General features: G+C 39.9%; 1 protein-coding gene across 1 annotated transcript; it reads left to right on the forward strand.

Moving 5' to 3' along the window:
• The first annotated feature begins 405 nt into the window (after positions 1 to 405).
• On the forward strand, positions 406 to 5,074 carry lrrc4.2 (leucine rich repeat containing 4.2). The gene is made up of 2 exons (XM_056261388.1): positions 406 to 1,728; positions 1,844 to 5,074. Exon 2 carries the CDS (start codon positions 1,965 to 1,967, stop codon positions 3,906 to 3,908), a length of 1,944 nt encoding a protein of 647 aa, XP_056117363.1. The 5' UTR covers positions 406 to 1,728; positions 1,844 to 1,964; the 3' UTR covers positions 3,909 to 5,074.
• The last annotated feature ends 7,676 nt before the right edge of the window (positions 5,075 to 12,750 follow it).

A 12,750-nucleotide genomic window follows, 5' to 3' on the forward strand; every position in this document is an offset into this window, starting at 1 on the left:
CAAATTGAAAATTAATACAACAACAGAATACAACAGAAAGGTTTTCAGAGAGAAAGAAGAAAGTCAGACTAAGAGAAATGGAGCATAGACAAAAATAGCTAAATAAATTAACAATGAAAATGTGAGGAAAGAGTGTGTACAGTGGAAAGTCTTAGAAAGTGTATGTGCACAAGACAGCATGAGAGAGAAGTTTGGACAGAGATGAATGAGAAACAAAATAATGAGAGGAGAAAGAAAGAAGGCAAGTGGAGACAAAAAAAAAAAAATCTAGGAATGAGACGTAAAAACTGTGAAAATTGAACCAGGAAGACTTGGAGAGTGTATTGGTGTGTGTCTGAGAGAAAGAAAGAGAGGCAGTACACTCAGCGAGGAGGGGGATAATGTGTTAATACACAAGAACACTGCATCAAACCAATGCACTGCTCTGAGCGGGATGCATCAGCAGTACATTCACGTTTCCACTGAAGGACAAAAGGAGGAGAAAGACTCTGCCGCCTGCAACCCAGTCACACAGAGAGAAATACAGAAAGGAGGGTGAGCGCTGGAGGTGAGGACCACTGCTCTCGCCACTGCCACCGTTGACAGTCTTCTCTGCCACGCGTGTGCGCGAGTGTGTTTGCGTCTCTCTCTCTCTCTCTCTCTCCCTCGCGTGCTTTTCTGCTGCCCACCTCCCACTGCAGAGCCTCTGCCAACCCGCAGCCTCACAGCCAGAGCAGGCGAACTGCCACAACTTACTACCTCAAGACAAGGGAAAATAAAGGAATACCGCAGGATCCACAACGGGGGGAGGGAGGGCAAACTACGGAATCCTCTGCAAGGTATCTCTCTGAAATTAGCCACACGTCACACAGCGGCATCAATCCTTTTTTTCCTGATACGGAAAAGAGAGAGAAAGGAAGAAGGAGAGAGAGCAAGCCAGACAGAGAAAGAGTGAGAGAGAGAGAGCACGAGGAGCAAACGATCGGCGGATAGGGAGAGAGCTTCACCGCTGCTGCGCTGCTGTTGCTGCTGCTCCCCCGTCTTCCTCCCCCCTCCCCCCTTCTGCTCCCGCAACACCACCCCCAAGCCCCCCTCCGGAGAAATTGATGGATTATTGCTAACTGTGCACGCGGCAGTCCGCAGCTGCTACAGCGACAGACAAGAGAGCGGAGTGAGTTAAAAAAGCAAGACGGAATGACCGCAGTGTGCGTCTGTTAGCCTTTTTGGATTCATCAGCGCACGGCTAATCAGCTGAACAAGTGTTGTGGGGGGTGGACGATGGCAAACTAAAAAAAAAGCGACTTAGTCTACTGCGAGGGGAAAGACAAATCTGAGAAGACTTTGGGATTTTTCCCCCTTATCTTTTCTTTTTTTCTTTTTATATTTACCTTGGTTTAATGTGCATTTACTTTGGCAATGGAGTCTTGTGAAAATTGTTCAGTGGTATTCAGCGTCGCCTTCCAAGGACAATCAATGGGGGAGCTGAGAGGAGATCTTTTCCAAGCTGACTGGATGTGTGCACCTGCTTAACTGACTGGGCCTTACCCCTTGAACCAGTTTCACTAAATGTTGCTTCTTCTGGAATTAATAGGGGCCATTTTGTCAAATCAGTTCATGCTCCACTTTACTTTTATGAGAGAAATAGCTGAAAATGTTGTGCAGTGATCTTAGTGGGAAACATGAGTGAATGGTGCTGGGGTTTTGCTTCAAAATAAAGGATTATACTAAGGACAACTCAGAGCTAATGAGGTAGGTGCCTTCTATTTCAACATATTTATTCTGTAGGTCAGCTTTTTTCCCCTTCTCCACTCATCTTTTTCTTCCTCCATCTCTCCCTCTCTTTCCCTCTCTGTGTTTAACACAGCACCATCCTGCACTGTCGATGGCAAACAGATGCAGAGTCTTGCTCAAACCAGGGTAGGGCTACTGTTCTCCGTTCCCCAGCCGAATCCCCACGCGATGTTGAATTATGAACGCGCCACATCATGAGTCTCTTGTGGCAGGTAACTGTGCACCGTGCCTGGAACGCAGCCCTGCTCTGTGCAGTCTACCTCATGGTGCGATCGTGGAGTGTGTGCGCCACCCCCTCCGGACCACTGACCTGCCCTGCTGTTTGCTCCTGTGGTAACCAGTTCGTTAAGGTAGTGTGCACCAGGCGCGGCCTGGTTCGAGTGCCCCCTGGCATCCCTGCCACCACACGCCATTTAAACCTGATGGAGAACAGCATAGAGACAATTGAAGCTGGAACATTTCAACACCTCCGTCATCTGGAGGTACTGCAACTGGGTAGGAACTCTATTCGGCAGATTGAGGTGGGGGCCTTCAGCGGCCTCAACAGCCTCAACACACTGGAGCTGTTCGACAACCGATTGACGGTGATCCCAAGTGGCGCTTTTGAGTACTTGTCTAAACTGCGGGAATTATGGCTCAGGAACAACCCTATCGAAAGCATACCTTCCTACGCATTTAACCGCGTTCCCTCTTTAATGCGTCTGGATCTGGGAGAGTTAAAGAAGCTGGAGTATATTTCTGAGGGTGCTTTTGAGGGATTATACAACTTGAAATACTTAAACCTTGGAATGTGTAACCTGCGGGAGATGCCAGTCCTGACCCCTTTGGTGGGGCTGGAGGAGCTAGAAATGTCTGAGAACTACTTTCCAGAGATAAAACCTGGATCCTTCAGGGGTTTGAAATCCCTGAAAAAGCTGTGGATTATGAACTCTCGGATCACCACTATAGAAAGAAATGCATTTGATGATGTCACGGCCTTGGTTGAGCTCAACCTGGCCCATAATAACCTTAGCTCTTTGCCGCATGACCTTTTTGCGCCCTTGAGTTACCTGGTGGAGCTCCATTTGCACCACAACCCTTGGCGGTGTGACTGTGATGTTGTGTGGCTGGCTTGGTGGCTGAGGGAGTACATTCCCACTAATTCCACCTGCTGTGGCCGCTGCCACACCCCTGCTTACCTACGTGGACGCTACCTGGTGGAGGTGGACCAGAGCACTTTCCAGTGCTCAGCACCTTTCATACTGGATGCCCCAAGGGATCTTAACATCTCTGCTGAACGTGTAGCTGAGCTAAAATGTCGTACGGCCCCCATGTCATCAGTTAGATGGCTCCTGCCTAATGGAACAGTTTTGACCCATGGCTCTAATCACCCACGGATATCAGTGCTCAATGATGGGACACTAAACTTCTCCAATGTGCTGCCAGCAGATACAGGTGTGTACACCTGCATGGTGACCAACATGGCTGGAAACTCCAATGCTTCGGCCTACCTGAATGTGACTGCGGCTGAGCTCAACACTTCTAACCTGAGTTACTTCACTACGGTGACAGTGGAGGAAGTAGAGCCCACCTCACAGGAAGTGATCAAGCCAAAGACGGTAACCGCCTCCCCCTCCGTCTTTCAGCCAGTTTTTATCTCTACACCGACAGTTTTACTTCAAACACCTCGTCAGGTCTCTGTACCGACTGTACGTGGAACGACACGCCCACCTGCCAGTCTTGACGAGGTTATGAAGACAACCAAGATCATCATAGGCTGCTTTGTGGCAGTCACCTTGCTCGCTGCCGTTATGCTTATTGCTTTCTACAAGCTGCGTAAACGGCACCAGCAAAGGAGCACAGTGGCAGCTGCTAGGACTATAGAGGTCATTCAGATGGAGGAGAATGTTCCTACCACCCATGCAGGGACAAGTATACCAGGTGAAAGTGGGATGATGTTACCTAGCCTGAGAGATCACAACAGCACCTACAAACCCAGCTACAGCTCCTACAGACCAGCACACTCTGCTCCTTGGGCAGAAAACAACATCGGAAACTCCCTGCACCGTCCCCGCCCCACCATCAGCACCATCCCCCTACCTGAACCCTACCTGATCAAAACTCACACAAAGGAGAAGGTACAGGAAACACAGATATAACATTCCTACAGCCTTCTCCTGCTCTGTCTTTTATTCTGTTCATCATGAAAACATGCAATAGAATGCACAACAGAAAAGACAGCAATTACTTTTGTACCCAGTGCAAAAATGAGACTGTTTTTCTTGTACATGCTTATACATAAATATATTAATATAAATATATAAATTAATCCACTATGGGATGATACAAGAAACAGATTATACAAAAGTGAAAATGAATTTAAACTATTTTCTAACTTGTAACTCTTATTTAAGATGGGAAAATGTGATGATGCTGATACGACATTGCAAACGGAGACAGATTTGTTTGAAAAGGGGCAACCTGTGATTTTTAGACCATGCTGTACATGATGCAGTAAAGTCCCATTTATACAGAGAACTTTCTAAGTAACTGTCCACTGATTGATCTTTAAAGGCTTATCTTCTAAAAGCACCAAGAATTTGTATTGTGCCAAATGTTATACTTGCAATAAATGAGACTGGCTTAAGAGATAGGAAACAAAACATTGCAAAACACAGGATGGACACCAAGAGAGAATGGAGCAGCTGGATTTACAGAGTCTGCTGTTCTGCAGCTCCCAGCCAAATGTTTTTTTTTTTTTTTTTTTTTTGGGCTGCGCCATAGTTTTGCAGCAAGCATTTAACGATATGTTTCCAGAACAGACATCCTGCTTGCTTTTTAAGTTTAACCTTCTGACTATTACTCTGATGTTCCTCTTGGTTTTTGACAAATTGGATTGACTATCCTTTGGTTTTTTCATCCAGTTTCATGAGTTGGATTTTGATTGCTTTTCCTGTTTCTTTCAGATCCTGTACTGCGTTAATTTTGATTTAAATGGCTTTTAGGGCTAATTTAGTAAATGTATTACAACAGTTGCCTCAGATTAGTAGTGCAAGGGCTCAACTGGATGTTAGTTTGCGAGACTTACAAGACGGTTGCAGTGACTGGATGGTTTGCTGCAGGTATACATTAACATGGTTTCAGATTTTCTTTATTGAGAAAGAGATTAAAATGAATGTGTGAATTATGGACTTTCCTTTATGGAGATCGTTCCAACAGCAATTTTCTTTTGTCCTTATTTTAAGCAACGCTATTTTTATGAGGAGTCTACAGAGGTTACAACAATAAAAAAGAAAACATTTGGTTTGTATTTCTCTAAACTAAACTCCTTCCTCTTGTCTTTTTTTCAACTGTAGGACATTTACTTAATAATGCAATCCTGGTGACCAAATAAGAGGTTATAGAAACACTACGCTTCTCTGTCATTTCTGAAAATTTATTTCACTGATACAGTTAATTAGATTTACACTGTAATGAACTGTCATATGGTCACATTTCTGGCTACAGGAATGTGGTGATGTCTTAATCCCGATAGATATGTGATGGGTTTGTGCATGTAGACACACATAGATGCACACAAACTCATCAGCCTATTTTCCTGTGATGCAGTGCTTAATGATTGAATGTTATTTGAAACGTGATATCTACTCATTTATAATGAAGTTATGGCTTTCCTCGTTCAAAGCTCAGGAAGCAGTGTGCTTCAGCTGAAGCATATGTTAAGAGGGTTGAGTGCAGCATTTAATACAATCCTTTATTGATCTGTTTAACCTGCGACATCTACCAAATTAGAGGCTGAGAGAGAGATTTGAAAGACACATTTAAAGGGTTAGGATTTAGGTTGTTTTCTGATGGAACATTCAACCTAACTAAGGACTTATATAAATCAAAATTAAATAAATCTACAATAAAAAATAAAAAAATCCCTCAATATCTAAAGATCTAATTTCAGTATTGTTTTCCTTCAGCAGCATTATTCTGGCAAGAGTTTGCATCAAAATGTTAAAGAGATTATATTTTGGCACAACATCCGTCAGAAACTCAGCATGTGTCGAATATAAGCTATTTTATCTTGGTGTCATGCAAAGTAGGAGCATTTTTAGGCTCCAGTGGACACTAATGTGCCATTATGCTGTACATTTTTAGCATGGGGGACAGAGTAGGGGCAGGCTGTAATCAGGGGCAGGGGCACCCGTAGATCTGTGGCTGCAGAAACCCTGCCTTTACCTCCCTCACACACTGCAATTTACTGCCCTCAGAGAACAGAGCCAGGCCAGAGCACACCCACCATCAAAGCGCTGCAATGATACACACACAAAAACACCCTTAGACCATTACATGTCCTTATGTTTTTACATTATTCAGAGGAAAGAGGCTTTATAGCACACTGCGGTGTTGTATCTGAGGATGATGAGGCTTGTAAATTTAATCTTTAATGCCTGTAGGACTCGTTCTGAGTAGGTTGATGTGACATGGCTTTTATGGCTTGTTTATATGGCCAAAATGGCAGATCTCTTTTTCATGGTAATGCCAGGACCAAGTTCAGCTGAATACCATTTCAAACCATATAAAGCTGAATTTTTTTTTATTTCTATCATATTCTGGACCATTTTATTTTTTGTTCTCATGTTTTCTTAGTTGATGCTATATGGGAGTTTCCTGTCATTTCCAAATCATTTAAACCACAATTTCTGAATTCCTTCATAACAAAGCCATATTTGATCTTTAATGGGAATAGCATGTGCATCCGAGCAACAACAGCCTTTCGCCATTTGGCGTATCACTTTCTTTCTTTTTTCCCCGTCTTTTTTATTACGCTAATTGACATTATTGACTTCCTGCGTCAACACTAGCACAGTGTGAGACCCACTATGGAGGAAGGCTCATTTTTGATGGATTCTCCATGGGAGACTTATCAGTCGCACAATTATCCTGACAGATTTGAGGATCGCATTTTCCCCTCACCCGCCTCCTTCTGCTGACTGATACGTTAGCTTTCTGACGACTGATAGATAGAGATGAGGAGGGAGACAGACCTTAGAGAAGAGAGCTGACCAGATGCTTATCAGTTAATGAAGTGTCTGTGCTGGGCTGGGCTTTTCTTTCAATGGTTCTGGGCTCTGACGGTCAACTTGGCCATGTGTGAGTGGCATGCTGGTTTGCATTATTACAGTGGTGAGGCCTCTACTGGGTTAGAAAGATTAGCTCTCATGATTTGGCGGTAGAAAAAAAGAGAGGAATATGCCACAGTTGTTTGCTCCAAGTACAGTTCTAATCAATTGCAATGTCCAATTTCATTGGACAGAAGAGGCAACGCATTCTCACCCCAAGGCGTCACTAAAATGACAATTTTGACCATGCTTCAATATTCGACGCTTTAGGCACCCTTTAGCGTCAGTTACATGACGCGATCCTAGGGCGTCATCTTACTGACGCTTTACCTAAGCGTCAGTTAGATGACGCGGGTAGGTTTAGGTCTGGGGTAGGAAGCGTCAGTTACATGACGCTAAAGGTAAAGCGTCAGTAAGATGACGCCCTAGGATCGCGTCATGTAACTGACGCTAAAGGGTGCCTAAAGCGTCGAATATTGAAGCATGGTCAAAATAATTCCCAAGGCGTCAGTTTCATGACGCCTAGGGATGAGAATGGGCTGGAAGAGGCAACATTTTTAAGAGTAAAAATACTCCAGGAAAAGTTTTTTTTTTTTCATATCAATTTTACAACTATAAAATAAAGTATTATTGCAATAGACTTATGGCCGACAAATATAATTTCAGTGAGTCTCACTATACAATCTATAAAACTATTTTTTTAAAAAGTGAATCTGTTTTATACACTGCACAAAAGGTTACATTTGTTTACATTAGTTAATGCATTAGGTATCATTAATTAATACTGTACAAGTTGATAATTTATCTAACATATTTTTCGAAAATACATTTTAAGATATATAGACATTTATTTAGTTTTCAAAAAAATATGACGCTTAACTGGATCAACCTACTGCCTATATTTATATTTTATTTTGATATAGCAGATAAAATGATTTATGCTTTCTTCTTTCCAAATGTATTAAGCATAGGATTGGATTTTTCATTTCCTCAGTTTATGCGATCAGTCAAGCAAGCTCTAATTGGGCTTTTACAAGAAGTTACTGTGTCATTCTCTCTCTCTCTCTCGCTCTCACACACACACACACACACACACATACACACACACACAAGGATTGGACTAAACATATAGATTTGTTTATTTTTATTGTTTTTCATTCCCAGACTTTGACATATTTTGCTTGATCACTGTACTAGAACCAAAAGGCTAACGCACAGAGAATGTTGTACAGGGAATATCACGATCGACCCATCAGATAAAGAAAATGCAGGGCCGTATCTCTGTGCCCCAGGAATATCCAGGCAGCAGACAGATGCCCACAGAGAGTTTAATCATATATCTGTAACAGTTTTTTTTTACTGTTGAGGGATGTAACAACATTGTTCTGCTTTCATTCTGAAGTGATAACGGGAATGAGCTGCCTTCCTACATTTTTAAAGACAATCTGACAGCTAGAATTTCCTCCTATCGATTTCAGTTTGAGGACAGGCATAGCCGTAATGGATGGATGTGGCAATGCTCCCTGACAGACCGACAAATTAAAAGCCTGTTCAATTCAATTTTGGAGAAAATGAAACATGTTTAATTTAGCGTGATTTGGTAGTATCTGGTAGATGCTTTAAACAGGGTTGTCGCTTCTCAAGACGGTACAGAACCAGCTACATGAGATCCAAGGTACAAGATTCGACGAGTGTGCGCATGTGGGTGTTGCATTTGCCAAATGGTGTGACTCAAACAGGGAAGGGATGAGGAGTGTGTATTCAGGGGTACCAGCCTCTGCAAACTCCTACGTGATTATCTTGCTTGGAAATACAGAACTTGTTTGCTTGTTTACTTAAAGTCCAATCTTCCTGTTGCTTATAAAGCTGTTGGGACAAAGATAAACACGGTGGCTAAGTGGCGCCAAACCCTGACGAAATGCAAACCAGCAGAGGATAAACATCCACGGGGCAGAGGAAAGCCACACCAATAAATTCCCTGTATTCTTTACGAGAACATGGCAACACACTATAATTTCATCTGACAAGGCATCATGAAATATAGATGAAAAGAGAGATTTTTCAAGGTCCTCTCAAGGTTTTGAGTTGTGATACATTTGAGCATAAGGAGTTGTGAATGAAGCATTCATGGATGAAGGAGTGCCATCTTCAAGGTTGGCGTCCCCTCTGCTCAAATTCCACATATCAACTTGCACTATTCACACCAGTCTGCTGGATGACAAGTGTGCATGTGGGTTTCTATTTGTGTTTCTATTTGATCCAAAGTAACTACATGTTTTTAAGAAGAATCATGTGAATGTGATCAATTGGATGTTCAACCGTGGTCACGGTTTGCTAGAGAGGAATAATATTTGTCCATCAAGCCCATATGAGACCTCAACCGGAGACTAGTATAATGTGTAAACTGCTATCATTTAAGATATTAGCAATGGAAAATCATTCCTTAAGGGGCAGATATACTGTTTATGAAAAAGATTAATATTAAAATACTTGATGTGCAGTGCAGGGTTGTGCAAAATTCAGAATGGAAGAATATGCTTCCATTCAATTCATGAGAGTGAAACTCTACATACTTTTCTGCAAAACCTAAAAATGTTATCCATATGTAGAATTGTCTGTAGTTTTCAGGTAAAGTGTACAGAAGCTTAAGAGATCATGCATTTAAAAAAAAAATGTTATTTTCTCAAAAATAACTTTTATTTGTATCTTGATTTTCAAAAAAAAAACTTTGAAGATCAAACTTTGAAGATCAACACAGTAAAATGTTTAAAGTTTTTTTATAAGTTATACAGTACAAGATTAATCAAAGTATAACTTTGAAATATATATATAAATACATATAAGAAATATATATAAGATATATATATATATATATATATATATATATATATATATATATATATATATATATATATATATATATATATATATATATATTTCCACAGAAACGCCCTTTGGTTGTTCCAAAATCTTCAGTTGAATAAAATACAGGAATTAATTTAGCTAGCTTGCTATTAAAGATTTATTTTAAGAAAGGAAACACTGTTTTAAGAAAGGAAACACTCTCATATATGATTTGGTACGTGTGGGTTGTTATTGACACTAACAGCTTAATGTCTATTTTCATAAAATACACATCAAATCATTTATTGATATTGAACAGTGCTTTGTTCTTAAATGGACGTGCTGTAGAATATTGTGGTACAGATTAAATTGTCGGTGGTCCATGAACAGATTTACTGAATCAAATTTAGTACAAGCTATATACTTGCTACCAAAAACATGCGTCACACTTCCAATAAACACTGTAGAAGATAATACTGTGATTCCACCCTCAAATGCTGTGGGTGCAGTAGAACTGGCAGATTTTAATTTTATACTTCTACATTTTAATTGTTCTTAACTTGAAATGTTTGAGTACACTAATTAATACTTTTAACTTGAAACTTTCATGTAATCTCAATGTGAACACTTTTATTAACATAAACTTAGCTAGCTTTAACAAGCTAGATTGCTAATATACTAATTTGTTAACAACAATATGTTATACAGTAGCACTTGCTGTATGACTGCAGCAATGCAAAGAGTTTATTTGCTCTCAAATCAAGCTGCATGCATCACTTGTCACCATGATGGTAACTATCCTAAAACCAACATTAACAGAAATTCTTCTAAATTAGCATAACAAAACATTAATCACTACTAAATCTCCCACTTAACATTAATCTTGCAGAAAAAAAATATTATATTACACTTAATTTTAGCATTTACTCTCCCTTTAGAGTGCCACCGGCAAAGCATGCTGGGAAATAGATATCACAGCCGTTTCAGTTAAACTTAAGTTTGTCTAAATTAAAAGAAATAATTTCATAAAACTTAAACCAATGAAACAGTTCAGTTTACTTAAAATATATCAGTTCTGTGAACTTGAAAGAAAAAATAAAGTGCTAAATACTCAAAAGTTAATTTGACTGAACTAATTATTTTAAGTTTGTCCTACTCAAACCAATTAAAAAAATTAATTGGTTTGAAAAAATTAAAAAATTATTTTGAGCGTTAGGGTTAAATTGTATCAGTGGGAAACATTAAAACATAAAAGCACTGCATATTTCTGTATTAATGGGTCTCATTCTAAGGCAAAGGCTGATAGCTAGTAACCTTTTTACCAGACCTGCTTCTGATCAGCTCTCATGCATCAACTTCATCAGCTTCCCATTTTTCTTTATTCCCTCGCTCTCTCTGTTACTCCTTAGAGCAGAATAATAAACAATGAATAAACAGAGCAATTCCAATAGGGTCCTCGCACCATCGGTGCTCGGGCCCTAATGAAGTAGACAAAGATAATGAAATTTGATTTTAAAAGGAATAAGCAACCCGATCTCAAGGCAATTCGTACAAATTTTATGAGGTGGCTAATTCGTACAAATTCATACAATTTTTGCTAAATCGTACATATTTTACGAGTTGCCCAATTCGTATGAATTCGTACGAATGACCTACACCTGACCCTGCCCCTAAACCTACCCATCATGTGGGTTTAGAAAAATCGTACAAACCTTTTACTCACTCATACGAATTTGTACGAATTGGTCGTGAGATAGCGTTGGAATAACACAAAAAGCACCAATTAAATAGTGCATACGACTCAAGCACTATATATTTTTTTTTTTCAGAAGTCATATGATATAGCTTTGTGTAAGACACAGACTTAAATTAGGTCATACACTTCACTGCTGCAAGTGTGTTCAACTCTCAAACTAAGTTACAATTTTTGTGAACCAAATCAGCTGTAATCATTGAAAAGATCAGACTAAAAATTAAGATTTTTTTCTTACAACCTAATTTTCTGACACCACTAAGATAACCTGTCCACAACTCTCAAACCTCAGAACATACATGCATGGCATACATAAATTTGTGTCAAGATAGCAGACAGACAAAGAGATATGGACGAAATAGAGAGAAAATCTGAAGCTAAGCATGAAATATAAGGGGTAACCCAATGCCAACACCAAGGCCAGGGATTCAGTGTTTGCTCAACATGTCAAACTCGCAGTCCTTAAAGCTTCCAACATCACAGAGAACCTGAGTCAGATCTCCTGAGGACCTGTCTAACTAATTCATGTACACTACACACATCTCATCTCACAAAGCAGTTTAGATCAATTATACATATCAAAGCAGACAAAAAGCTTCTTTAAATCCCAGAAAAATGGAAAAACATAAGAGTTTCTTTTTTTTTTATCAAAGCATTGCATCATTTTACACACTTAAAAATAAATGTTCAAAGGGGGATTTTGCTGCGATGCCATAAAATAAACATTTTTGGTTCCCTAAAAAACCTTTCAGTGAACAGTCCTTAAAAGAACCATTTTTTTTTCTCTCAGTGTGAAGAACATTTGAATAATCTAGAACGTTTCTTTTACTAAAATAACCTTTTGTGGAATGTTAAAGGCTCTTCATGCCAATAAACCTTTATTTTTTAAAAGTGTAGTGTGGCAAAATGTTATAATACACTCACCTAAAGGATTATTAGAAACACCATACTAATACTGTGTTTGACACCCTTTCACCTTCAGAACTGTCTTAATTCTACGTGGCATTGATTCAACAAGGTGCTGAAAGCATTCTTTAGAAATGTTGGCCCATATTGATAGGATAGCATCTTGCAGTTGATGGAGATTTGTGGGATGCACATCCAGGGCACAAAGCTCCCGTTCCACCACATCCCAAAGATGCTCTATTGGGTTGAGATCTGGTGACTGTGGAGGCCATTTTAGTACAGTGAACTCATTGTCATGTTCAAGAAACAAATTTGAAATGATTCGAGCTTTGTGACATGGTGCATTATCCTGCTGGAAGTATCAGAGGATGGGTACATGGTGGCCAT

This window comes from Rhinichthys klamathensis, unplaced genomic scaffold (genome assembly GCF_029890125.1).
Source record: "Rhinichthys klamathensis goyatoka isolate OS25496 unplaced genomic scaffold, OSU_Roscu_1.1 h1tg000181l_1, whole genome shotgun sequence".
NCBI lineage: Eukaryota > Metazoa > Chordata > Actinopteri > Cypriniformes > Leuciscidae > Rhinichthys > Rhinichthys klamathensis.

Excerpts from the sequence above, each read along its gene's own strand:
- lrrc4.2 (XM_056261388.1), top strand. The coding sequence starts at position 1,965 with ATGAGTCTCTTGTGGCAGGTAACTGTGCACCGTGCCTGGAACGCAGCC.